This window comes from Cnephaeus nilssonii (genome assembly GCF_951640355.1).
Source record: "Cnephaeus nilssonii genome assembly, chromosome: 6".
Classification (NCBI taxonomy): domain Eukaryota; kingdom Metazoa; phylum Chordata; class Mammalia; order Chiroptera; family Vespertilionidae; genus Cnephaeus; species Cnephaeus nilssonii.
Genome location: NC_137077.1, coordinates 53685329 through 53698852, shown reverse-complemented (window position 1 = coordinate 53698852; position 13524 = coordinate 53685329). Strand labels below are relative to the sequence as shown.

Sequence of the window (13524 nt, the reverse complement as noted above, 5' to 3'; positions counted from 1 at the left end):
TTCACTGGAAGTAACAACCTGTGGCCCTGTCAGCCTGATTCCCAGATGCCTCACCTGGTACTCCAGGGGGTGTCTTAATATATTTTCCGTTAAAGTGGGTGATGATGGCTTCACACTTCTCTGTGGATTCCATCCTGAGGAGCACAAGAGGGGTTAGGCTCTAGCTTCTCCAGGATCTGTGTGCTCCCTACATTAAAAAAGAATGCCCCAGTTCCCAGCCCCACAGATGCTCTAACGGTTGTGACTATAAAACACAGGTTTCCTCCACACAAATTCAAGATATCAAGAAGAGGCAATCCCAGCTTCTAATGAAGGTTCTCTCCTCTGGCTCCCGGAGGAGTCCGGAAAGGAACCGTGGAGGTTTTTAAGCTATGAATACATGTTCCAAAGCAGATACGGACGGATGGGCCTATGATTGTGTCTGGTTCATAAATAAGAATACAATAAACAGAGGCTGTTACTATTACTTTTTTATTACAAAATCCCAGTGGAAATTGTTCCCTCACTCTGATAAAACTACACAAGCTAAGAATTTTCCAATATTTATTTTTGCTTCTGGTTACTTATCAAGGTCTAATCAGCTATTCATTAAGATTTCATGAGTCTGTAGGAGGAAACGGTAATAAGACAGGTTTAGGGCCCATAGTGATAGAAAAAACAATGGGAACTATGTGAGTTGAAGTATCTTGCTGGGGAAAGAGGACAGAAAATCTAGACTCCAGCTCTTGTTCATCTCCCAAAGCTCTATGGGTTAGGCCATGCACAAAACCCCTTTAGATCCATTCCTCATTTCCGCTTTAGAGAAATGATCCATCTACCCTACTATACAGGATTGTATAGATCAAATAAGATAATCTATCTAAATGTGTTCTAAGAATTGTAAGGGCCCATATAATACAAAGTACAGTATCCTGCCCTCTTTCCATATTTAAAGTCTCACTATATTTTCTATGCCAATAGCCACTAAAAGTATAAACCATTCCTATGACGGTGGTCACTATAAAAGGCCTCAAATGGAATGTTTTAGAGAAAACCACGTTAGGTATCCTAGAGCAGAAGTCTTCAGCTTGGTTACTCCTATTCCTTAGGCTTAAGATTTCATGAGTCTGTAGGAGGAAACAGTAATAGACAGGGTTAGGGCCATAGTGATAGAAAAAGGATGCACAGGCATAAAGAGTTTCAAGAGAATCACTTTCAGAACCTCAACCTTCTCATAAACTCTTTCCTAAAACTGATCTGCCTGGGGGACTGGTCATGATCAGTAATGATCAAAGCTCAAGTCCCGCTCCGGAAAACCTGGGGGGTCAAGAGTTCGGCGTTTTGGCTGATAGCTCGCTGTCTAGGGTTAACAATTTTCTCTTCGTTTACAAGAAACGTTGGTTAGCGCTTCATAAATTACTTAGCCGCTCTGTTCCTCATTTTCTCATCCGGAAAAGTTACATTAAGACCTGCCTTTCCGAAACCGGTTGGGCTCAGTGGATAGAGCGTCGGCCTGCGGACTCAAGGGTCCCAGGTTCGATTCCAGTCCAGGGCATGTACCTTGGTTGCGGGCACATCCCCAGTAGGGGGTGTGCCGGAGGCAGCTGATCGATGTTTCTCTCTTATCGATGTTTCTAACTCTATCCCTCTCCCTTCCTCTCTGTAAAAAATCAATAAAATATATTAAAAAAAAACACGCTCAAGTCCCCTCTCACAGTCACTCCTCTCAATTTACTTCACAGTCTCCCAAAACTCAAAACAAGGCAGTGGTAACTGAGTTACAAATTTTTTTTTGTATGTCAGAAGCTCCTAATTCTTCCTTCCATAAGCTGGAGGACTCTGCAAATTGTCAATTGACACATTAAAAAAAAATCAATTTTGTTGATAAAGTACCCTGGTTCTTGGCAAATGATTCAAAAGGAATTCACAGAATCCCTATTTTAACAAACCTCTTCCCGTCCCCGCCCTGGCCGGTGTGGCTCAGCTGCTTGGGTGTTGTCCCGTGCACTAAAAGGCTGCTGGTTTGATTCTCTGCCAGGGCACATGCCCAGGTTATGGGCTTGATCCCAGATAAGGGGCATGCAGGAGGCAGTCAATGGATGATTTGATCTCACATTGGTGTTTCTCTCTCCCTCTCTCTCTAAAAAATCAATTTTTAAATCTTAAAAAAAAAAAACACTAAAAAATCTCTTTCCATTCCCATTTACTTATTTGTATGAACAAAGTTTCTCAGCATGAAAACAAAACTCAGGAACAGAATTGATATCAAACCCTGTCTTGTTACAGCAGTGAACAATATTCACTGATGGCTGCATGACCTAATTAGAAAAATCTAAACAAAATAAAACTTATTCATGTCATAGGAGAAGCATTTCCAATAAAATTTACTTCCTATAGAATAATTTTGTATCAACATTTAAATATACTTATGTTGTTTGGGGCAACTGTGAACTAAACATTATAAAAAGAATTTTTATCCTAGTCAGTTTGGCTCAGTGAATAGAGCGTCAGCCTCCAGACTGAAGGGTCCCAGGTTCGATTCCAGTCAAGGGCACATGCCTGGGTTGTGGGCTCAATCCCCAGTAGGGGTGTGCAGGAGGCAGCCAATCAGTGATTCTCTCTCATCATTGATGTTTGTATCTCTTCTTCTCTGAAATCAATAAAAAATATATTTTAAAAAGAGAATTTTCTTATGGGTTCATACATATATAGCCTCAGGGCCACTGAAAAAATTTTTTAATTTATATACATGTTTTTATTGCAGAGAAGTATTACAGAATGGTCCATAAAAAGACTTACATCTATAAAAATGTTTTACACTAGAATACAACACAAATGGAATAAAAATGTAAGATCAAGAAGAAAAAATGGAATGTTTTTAAAAATATATATTTTATTGATTTTTCACAAAGAGGAAGGGAGAGGGATAGAGGGTTAGAAACATCAATCAGCTGCCTCCTGCACACCCCCTACTGGGGATGTGCCCGCAACCAAGGTACATGCCCTTGACCGGAATCGAATCTGGGACCCTTGAGTCCGCAGGCCGACACTCTATCCACTGAGCCAAACCAGATAGGGCAAAAAATGGAATGTTATAAGAAAGATGTAAGAGTTATAACTAGTAAAAAAGAAATGCCCTATGTATTTTTAAGATGGATGATTTTGTGTATAAAATTACTATGACATTTAGATCTCATTTGGATACACTGAAAAATTATATAACAGTATGATTTAGCCCTAACCGGTTTGGCTCAGTGGATAGAGCGTCGGCCTGCGGACTCAAGGGTCCCAGGTTTGATTCTGGTCAAGGGCATGTACCTTGGTTGCGGGCACATCCCCAGTAGGGGTGTGTTGCAGGAGGCAGCTGATTGATGTTTCTCTCTCACCGATGTTTCTAACTCTCTATCCCTCTCCCTTCTTCCTCTCTGTAAAAAAATCAATAAAATATATTTTTTAAAAAACAGTATGATTTAAAATATCAATGTTTATAATTTGCTGGAAATCATACTTAGCAAGAACCTAAATGTTTCAAGAACATTTGTAGTTATTAATGTAGAAACATGCAAGAGATTTCATAGTTTTTCAAGTCTTTAAAGGCACATTTCCCAAATTGGGCTCTGAGACACCCTGGGTGCTCGCAGATCCACAGTAAGGAATATTTTAATTTTCTGGAGAAAATACAGCAACATCTGTTGGATACTGTGTGAGCAACTAACTCTAAATAGTTCACCATTGCAACAACAGATCAACCTACAGTCCTTTTGATAATGTATTTTTGCAAAGTTGGTTTTTCAACGGTTGCTATGACAAAAGCAAGCACCATAAGAAAATCAATGTATAACAGGAAATGAGGGTATAGTGTCCAACCTGATTCCAAGGTTTGACAACTTGTTCGGTTTCCAACAGGTACACATCCCATTGGTAAGTATAGTTATTTAACGTCGCAATATATTTCCTCTTTCAACATATTTTCTCAAGTAGATATAAAATTGCTAAGATATGAACAATTTTTAAAAAAAATATTTTTTTAAAAATTGATTTCAAAGAGAGAGAGAGAGAGAGAGCTAGAAACATTGACTGGCTGCCTCAGGCATGCCCCACACCAGGGATTGAGCCCGCAACCCAGGCATGTGCCCTGACCAGGAATCGAACTCAAACCTCCTGGTTCATAGGTTGATGCTCAATCACTGAGCCACATCAGCCAGGAGAGATATGAACACTTTTTGAGTTGTTTAGACCATTTAATTACTTAGTAAATTGAAATGTTAAGTGTGGGGGTATTTTTGGTCTTGGGAAAATAATTTAATAAGACAATGCCATGATCTGAAATGGGTTGGCTTTCAAAGAGTATGGGAACAAAAATGTTTGAGGACCACAAGCCTCAGGACTCTCTTAGTTACACTTGGGATTGCCAGCAGGTGGTGCTACCAAGAGTGAGTTGGCTACTATTCCTAGTTCCCACGGTTTGAAACACTCCAGAGTAAAGGAGTTTTCTTGGACCAGACAAGATATAAAACAAAAAGGGACCTTAGCCCAGCAGTTTTCAAATTTAAAGAAAAAACAAACACCACAACCGAATCTCCTTTCAGACAAAACCTTAAGATAAATAAAAGCAGAGCCTAGCTGGTTTGGCTTGGGGCATAGAGTGTCGGCCTGCAGCCTGAAGGGATTGAAGGGTCCTGGGTTCGATTCCACTCAAGGGCACATGCCCTGGTTATGGGCTCGATTCCCAGTAGGGGGCGTGCAGGAGGCAGCTGATCAATGAGTCTCTCTCTTCATTGATGTTTCTGTCTTTCTCTCCCTCTCCCTTCCTCTCTGAAATCAATTTTAAAAAGAAGAAGAACAAAAAAGCAGAACCATTTCTTAAGTAGGACAGGGGAAGCTGATGCCCTACAACAATGGCACCTAAGCACAGAGGAGGGTACGCTAGAGAGTTCTGCAGCGCTAGGAACAACATAAGAAAATCACTCATCTCAATCAATCTCCGCAGCCCAGCTGGCGTGGCTCAGGGGTTGAGCGTTGACCTATGAACTAGGAGGTCATGGTTTGATTCCTGGTCAGGGTTGTGGCCTCCATCCCCATTGGGGGCGTGCAAGAGGCAGCCAATCAATGATTTTCTCTCATCATTGATGTTCTATCTCTCTCTCCCTCTTCCTTCCTCTCGGAAATCAATTAAAAAATATATTTTCGCCAAAGCCGGTTTGGCTCAGTGGATAGAGCGTCCGCCTGGGGACTGAGGGGTCCCAGGTTCGATTCCGGTCAAGGGCATGTACCTTGGTTGCGGGCACATCCCTGGTGGGGGGTGTGCAGGAGGCAGCTGATCGATGTTTCTCTGTCATCAGTGTTCCTAACTCTCTGTCCCTCTCCCTTCCTCTCTGTAAAAAATCAAAAATATATTTTAAAAAATAATAATAATAAATAAATAAATTTTTTTTTCCAAAAAATAATAAATCAATCTCCAGAGTCGACCAAGACGCAGAAAGGTCTGCTATCACGTGGACAGTTGGTGGCAGAGGTGGTTCCAGAATCGAAGTCTCTCAGCAGATCTGAAGGTAGACCAGCTCTTCCACTTCACCTGGAAGCCAGCAGTACTGGGCCCTGCCGCTGCCACCCACTCCTGGGACCCGGGACAAGTCACTTCACCTTGGGAACGTTGGTTTCCTTACCTATAACACGGGGAGTTAACATTTCCAGGGTGTAGTGATGACTAACTGAGACACTAGGAAGATACAGAGCACTTGCTTTATGGGCTTGTACAGTAGCAGTGACATTAAATCTACTAGAAGATGCAGAATTATTTTATTCTGGTTGGGTCTGGAGCAAAGGAATAAAGGCTAGAGTAGCAGAAAGTAGTGGGGAAAGGACAAGAATTTGGGGCACATGAACTTTTTAGTATTGTGACCTATAATTAAATAAACTTGATTTACTATTGATAGGGAAGGCCTATCATCTGATAGAGAGAGCACCTGAGTTAATCTGAAAAATAATCTTATTGTTTTAAATCTTAGAACACATATACTTATTAGTATGTGAATAGGGGGTTAGGTTTCTTATATGCGAATAGGGGGTTACGTTTTTCTTAAGTTTCCTTTTCAAGGCTGGTGCAAAGCGATGGAGGAGGTGACTCAGCTGTGAATACAGCAAGCAGAACTGATAAGCATGGTCAGGCCAACCCACCAGGAGTCAAAACATCACCTCATCAACCTCACCTCATCGCCTGATGACTAAAGGACAATAGCTGACTTCCGTTCCTGGCCTCACCCTAGCCCCTTCCCCATACAATCCTGTCCCCTGCACCTTGCTGGAAGGCGAGATTTGATGCTTGTAAGCACCCTGTCTTCTTGGTTGGCTGGCCCTCTCAACCAACGCCCAATGTGATTCACCCTGGCCTTCGTTGTTGGACACAGTGACAGGCAGCCGGAGCGTCCCCGTAACACTACCAAGTACTTTTGATCGGTCCCTTGTGGGAAAGGGGGGCACAGTCTTTGTGACATTCGTTATTAACCACGTCATTTCCCATTCTTGGCACCCCTCACCTTGCAAAGCCAACCCCTCTGCTGGTCCCACTGGTGTCTCGAAGGATCCGAGTGGAGATAACTTGGCCAAAGGGCTTCAGCATTCCCTCCAGTTCTTGCTCATCCATTGACAGTGGGAGGTTTGATATGTATAAATTTGTGGGGTCCTGCTCCTGTTGCTATGGAAATAAAAGAGAGAGAATGAAGCTCACATCTCAGCCTTCATCCACAAAATAGTATCTCAGAAAAAAAGGTAACAGGAAGGGTCCCACATAAACAGAGAATCTTAACTATTTGTAACAAGCACCTAGTCCTACTACCATGGGTTGTATATTGAGCCCAGACCCCCCCCCCCCAAAAAAAAAAAAAAAAAGAAGAGAGAGAGAGAGAGAAAGCAGATTTAATATCATTAGTACTATACAAGCCCATAATACAAGTCATTGATAAAGTGATGGCTGTCTCTTTAAGAACTAGGCAGAGCAGCACTCCTCCTCCCCCTGCAGCCGGTCCCAGAGGCTGGATCCTCTCGGACCGCCTTGTTCGCTGGCTGGATTGTTTTGAGTAATTCCCCCCCCCCACCCCCCGCCCCCCTTTCCGGCCACAGCAGACTCCTCTGAGTAGGAATGCCTGTTCACTCCCTGACGGAGGGGAAGCAGGACGAGGGCAGAGGGAGAAGGAGGACAAGGAGGACGGGAAGGCAATGTGCTGGGGCTGCACAGAGGGCCACAGGCGTAGCTCCCCGGTCCCCGTGGAGCCGGAAAGCTCTGGTCTCACAGGAGCTCTGCAGAGTCCCACATGCGCCGTCAGGCTTTTCCACAGAAGGAAGAGGCGGGAGAGCCCTGCCGGCGGGCAAAGCGTACGCAGTGGCTACCACGTCCCATAGCTGCATTTTTAAGAATTTAAGCAGCCACTCTGCTCTGGATTGTGGGTCACAAGCCACCTCAGTCCCTCTTCCGCCTTTCCCTTCAGGGCTTCCACTTTCTTTAATTATAGAAAAAGGTGGCTGGCAGCCCTGCCTCATCATCGACTTCAGACAGGCCAGGGGCAGTGCCACCGGAGAGCACGCGGGAGGGGAAAGCCCTGGATTCCCAGTCGCCCAGACGGAAAGAGAAGCCCCGGGCAGATCTGAGGAGGGACGGTCTCCTTCCCCGTGGGGAGGTCCCTCCCCCCACGCCCCACCACAGAACCACCCCACCCCAGGGAACAGTGCTGGGAGGTGGAACGCATTGTTCTGAACGCTGAGATGCACAACTGGCTTCTTCAGAGAATGTTGCAAAACTCCCACAAGCTGTGTGGCAGGGAAGTGCGGAACCAGGGTGGGGATGGGGAGAGGCGGGAGGAAGGGAGCAAGCCTCTGGACCCTCCTGCCTGCGTATAATCCTGGACAGAGCTACCTGCCTATCGTCTTCCTCCAGCAGCCCCGGGGTGCTGAACAGGTCCCTAGCCCCGACTGCCGTTGGCCAGACAGAGTAACAGATCACTGCAGGGGCCTTGGCCCGTCAGCACCACGGTTCTCGGGCCCTGGGAACCTTGGAACTGAACCCTGTTACTCACCAGAACCCCGTGGAGGGAAAGACCGGGGCAGCACCCTTCCTTACCTTTGCCATCTGTGCCTGGACACCACTGGCTTTCAGTGCTGTTACGGCCTTCTGTGCGGCTGAAGGGCTGTCAAAGTCCACAAAGCCATAGCCTGGAATGGAAACAGCGTCAGTGTGCGGTGGGGGAATACGGCGGGTGGGGGGCGGGGGTAGGAGGCCCAGGCTTCTCAGGAGACAGAGGAAGGGTTCTGATCCATGTAATAGAAGTGGTAGGCAGGTTTCAGGTGCATATCCACGTGCTTCTCAACCCCTGTGAGATTTGGTCTATTTTTTAAAGAATATGTCTTTATTGACTTCAGAGGGGAAGGGAGAGGGAGAGAGAGAAATATCAATGATGAGAGAGAATTATAATTATGATTAGCTGCCTCCTGCACACCCCCTGCTGGGGATGGAGCCCCCAACCCGGGCATGCGCCCTGACCGGGAATGGAACCCATGACCTCTTGGTTCAAGGGTTGACACGCAACCACTGAGCCACACATTGCTGGGCATTCTCAGTTACTTTAAAGCTCAGAGTGCCCAGGGCAATAAGGTCCTTGTGTCCTTGCCTTTCTCCCTCCCTCAACAAAGACGAGGTTTCAGGAAGGAGGCTCATCTAATAATCCACAGCACCCCCCACTCTGACGTCTTAAAATAACAACCCTTCCTCTTTTCTAGCCACACCCCAGAATGCGAGGCATGGGAATACAGCCTCTTTTTAAAATTATATAGTTTTATTGATTTCAGAGAGAAAGGGAAAGGGAGAGAGAGAGAAACATCAATGATGAGAGTGAGTGATTGATTGGCTGCTTCCTACACACACCCCTACTGGGGATCGAGCCCACAACCCAGGCATGTGCCCTGACCTGGAATCGAACCGTGACCTCCTGGTTCATAGGCGGATGCTCAACCACTGAGCCACACTGGCCAGGTGGGAGTACAGCCTCTTCATGGCAGATAACCAGCTGCCTGCTGGAAGAAGCCATTCTCTACTTCAACCTACATACTTTTCCTCTCCTACAATTCTTTTTTTTTTTTTAATATATTTTATTGACTTTTTACAGAGAGGAAGAGAGAGGGATAGAAAGTTAGAAACATCGATGAGAGAGAAACATCAATCAGCTGCCTCTTGCACACCCCCTACTGGGGATGTGCCCGCAACCAAGGTACATGCCCTTGACCGGAATCGAACCGGGGACCTTTCAGTCCGCAGGCCGACGCTCTATCCACTGAGCCAAACCGGTTTCGGCTCTCCTACAATTCTTACATCTCCACCTAAAACTGCTCAAAACCCAACAAAACTACTAATCCTCCCAAAATAATACCTACCCAGTCATCCACCCCACTACCACCAAAAAGCATTTACAATGCTTTGCTAAAGAGAAAGAATCGCACCTACTCAGACACACCATCCAATCCAGGGGAACATGAGGTTCAAAGTAAGCCCAAGGGACCCCAAGACTCTTGTGCAGACTTCTAGCCTTAGGTCCCCCAAATAGCATATGCAGCTCTAGCTCTCTGGTCACCAAAGAGTCTAAATATCTGCTAGTCTTAAAACATTGTTATTGATTGATTTTTAGAGAGAGAGAAAGTGGGAAGAGAGGGAGGAAGAGAGAAATATGGGTTTGTTGTTCCACTTATTTATGCATTCATTGGTTAACTCGTGTATGTGCCCTGACCGGGAATCAAACTGGCAACCTGGGCATATCAGGACGATGCTCTAACCAACTGAGCTACCTGGCCAGGGCTCTGCTGGTCTTTTAAGTCTGAACACCTCTGAGATGTCTCTCCGGCCTTGGGTAGCAGGGACTTGCAGCAGTAAAGGGCAGAGACAAGGGATGGGCTCACTGACAGCTGCTCTCCATCACCAAGGACAGCTCTTTCTCACCTTTGCATTTGTTTGTGGTCTTGTCCAATATGGCCTTCGTGGAGACGATCTTGCCATATCTAAGGGAGAAGAAAATGCAAAGTGATCATCTGGGGCAGGTGTGTAGGAAAGGACGGGGAATGAGACATCTGGATGAACCCAGATCCTTTCTCCACTCCCACTACGACAGCTGATCCTACCCAAACCTTAGTAACAGGCAAAGAGAAGATGAATTTAAAATGTGAGACTTATCATAGAAAACCTAATTCCCAAGGGTACCCACAGGAAATAAGGCAACTGCAGTCCAACACACTTCTCTCTTCTTCTCCAACTAAGACTCAGACACTAGATAGAAAGAGATTACTGTCTTCTCAGGAGAGAAGCTCAGCGACTTACACATCACAGAATGTGCAAGGGCAGCGCTCAGGCAGGAATTCCTTAAGGACTAAAAGCCATCCTTGATGTTACTTATCTCCTTTTGGACAAACACCATTCCTCCTGTGAAAAACCTATAGACATTTATCTTCTCTGACACCCAGTTCCCTATCCCTCTACTGATTGAAGGTCAACCTGAACCAGATTTCTTATGCTCAAATCCTGGCTCTGCCTCTGTGTAGCTATGTGTGATCTTGGACAAGTCATTTAACCTTTCTGTGCCTCAGTCTCACCATCCGTAAAATAGAAATAGGATTGTTGGGAACAGTAAATGAGTTCATGAATATGAAGCACTAGTGTTTACCACATGCTAAACACGTAAAAACTCTTAACTGCTATCACTGTTATTACATTCAAGTGACCTCAGTTTTAACCTACTGAAAATGGCTCTCCTGTTTTACCGTATTCTAAAGCTTCTATTTCTCATTGTCAAGATTTGAGTGTGTTAGGAGGGGAGTGGGCACAAGGCCAGGTAAGAAAATTATTCAGCCCTGGCCAGTTTGGCTCAGTGGAAAGAGCATCGGTTTATGGACTGAAGGGTCCCTGGGTTTGATTCTGGTCAAGGGCATGCACCTTGGTTGCAGGCTCGTTCCCCAGCCCTGGTAGGGGTGTGTGTAAAGGCAACCAATCGATGTGTCTCCCTCACATTGATGTTTCTCTCTCTGTCTGTCTGTCTCTCTCTTTCCCTTCCATTCTTTCTAAAAATCAATAGAAAAATATCCTCAGGTGAGGATTAACAAAACAAAAACAAAAAAACAAAAAAAGGAAAGAAAATTATCCAAAACTTGATGACAAGGCAAAATGATGATTGCATATCCTTTCAACATCATTCTGGAATATTGTCTAAAAGGCCCACTCAAGCCCAGCCGCCATGGCTCAGTGGTTGAGCATCAACCTAAAAACCAGGAGATCACAAGTTTGATTCCCAGTCAGGGCACATGCCCAGTTTTGTGGGCTCACTTTCCAGTGGAGGGTCGTGCAGGAAGCAGCCGATCCATGATTCTCTCTCATCACTGATGTTTCTATCTCTCTCCCTCTCCCTTCCTCTCTGAAATCAATAAAAATATATATTTAAAAAAATACAATACAATAAAAGGCCCACTCAAGGTATATGTCATTACCTAGCGAGTTGTTTCATTTACTATTTACTACTGATTGGGGCCCAGGCTTAGTGAGGATACATACTAACTGTTGATGTTTATCCAGTAGAAATGCAAATAGTTCCTGTCCAGTAGGAAAGAAAGTCCCAAAGGTCACTGTTTTATGGTTCTCTGGGATATGAACCCATTTTGTATGTAACCCAGCAATCTCATTCTTTTTTTCAGTACCTGTAAATACTCCGTCCCTCAAATGATTTTTGAACTCATTTTACCGTCCTGCTGGTTCCCTCACCAACGACTGGGATAAATCTTTGGCATGTGTCCACCTATATTTGCATGACAGCCATGTTTTCAACATTTTGGAAGAGCATGCTTTGGCAGCAGAGCGGGGTGTCCCACGTCGGGGATTAGATGAGAAGTGTTCCACTGGAGAAAAGTCTCTCCATTCCACTCCAGGAGGGTGAAAATATTCAAGAGAGAACAGATAGCACTGACAAAGTTGTAAGTACAAGATTTAACTAAAAACGCTTAGCAGGGACTGAATGTAAGACCAATATCCCAAAGAAGCATTTTTCCTGCCGCTCTTCTCATCCCTAAAGCTCTAGGATGGTTGGTGTATTTGTTTCGCTCCTTGGCGACCTCTCACTGACTGTTTTAGTGGGGCTTCTTGGAACCAACAGATTAGAAAGAATAAGCTAAGCAATGCCCTGGAGGCCGGGAAAAGAACACATTAAAATGGGGGGGGGGGGTGATCCTAGCTCTTCAGGGCTACATACTTGGATTCTTTCCCAAATTTAGGCAAAGGAAGAGCTGCATGAGACTAGGCCAGAGGACACGCATGCTGCTATCCCGATGGAGGCCCCAGGGTGGAGCTTGCTGTGGTCTGAGCAGCCTGAGACTGAGCTCAGAATTTCCAGGCAGCTGGCAGCCGCCGAGCAACTCCTGCCGCTTCCTCCTCAGACTGCGAGCTCCAGTCCCAGACTCCACGCCGCCGCTCCTTCCCGCCCACCAGGGCTTAGGATCCTGCCACTTCCCCTGCAACCCGGAGGGAGACCAACTGGGACAAAGGCAGGACGTCCTTCTACGCAGAGGAAGCACCCTCCCAGAAAGGTTTAACTCCCAGCTCACAGCGTCCAGGAGGCGTCTACTCACCTGCTCTTCTCAGCCCCCCTTTCCTCATCACTCACCCAGCACCCGTGCTTTCCCTGCCTCATTGCCCCTTCCCCACAGTCCCCTTCCGGACTCCTCACTCCCACCCTACATGCTGACCCTGACTATTCTCATCCCTTCAGACACGGCAGAAGGTGGGGCAACTGCTGGAAAGGGCGAGATGCATGTCTAAAAGCACGTACGGGGAAGTTGAACTGAGCTTTTCCTCTGTCATGTGGAGTGAGGAGATTTTTGTAGCACAAAATATCTAGGACAAGAAACACGAGGTGCAGAATGAAGAACTAGACTGATAAGATAGTCTTTTCCCTCATAAGCCAACATTCCTGCCAGTTTGCATTCCCCCAAAACATTACTAGTCCTAGACTAAGTGCCATTGAAATACCTTTCTAGTAAGGTAAGCTGAGTTAAAGGAACCCGTTTTATACATACCTCTAGCCTTTAGAGGTTGAATTTGTGTAGTCTGGCGCTAACAAAAAAATCCACATGATTTGCAAACCACACCAGAAGAGTAAGGGGTGCATAGAGTACATGTGATGCCTCACACAACGGTGTTCTGCAGGCAGAATGTGCTGCCTCTCTAGGACGTGGAGCACTGGAGCTTACGTGCATGGTTGTGGGAGTCTGAGTTACTGTAGCCCCTTCAGACAATGGTTCAGCAACATCAACAGAAGCTGAACAAACGCACTTTTACTCGTAGGTATAGACACGGCATAAAGGCGTACACACGTGCACCAAAGGGCACGTAAAGCTCAGAGCAGCACTGTTCGTATTGAAGTGACACCTTTGGGTGGGAAAGAGAGAGAAATGGAGAGGCGGGCGTGGGAAGAGGTGGCAGTGTTCTGTTTCTGTAACAACAAGGGTGTGTTCACCTTGTGAAAAGTC

General features: G+C 45.6%; 1 protein-coding gene across 6 annotated transcripts in view; it reads right to left on the bottom strand.

Moving 5' to 3' along the window:
* Positions 1-13524, bottom strand: part of RBMS2 (RNA binding motif single stranded interacting protein 2) — a 49957-nt gene that overhangs the window by 9096 nt on the left and 27337 nt on the right. For all 6 annotated transcript variants that reach the window (XM_079775151.1, XM_079775150.1, XM_079775153.1 and 3 more), the window contains 4 exons: positions 9959-10017; positions 8093-8184; positions 6516-6673; positions 55-134 (listed from right to left, as the gene is read on the bottom strand). In XM_079775151.1, the coding sequence (XP_079631277.1) occupies positions 55-134; positions 6516-6673; positions 8093-8184; positions 9959-10017 (389 nt within the window). The remainder of the gene's footprint in view (positions 1-54; positions 135-6515; positions 6674-8092; positions 8185-9958; positions 10018-13524) is intronic.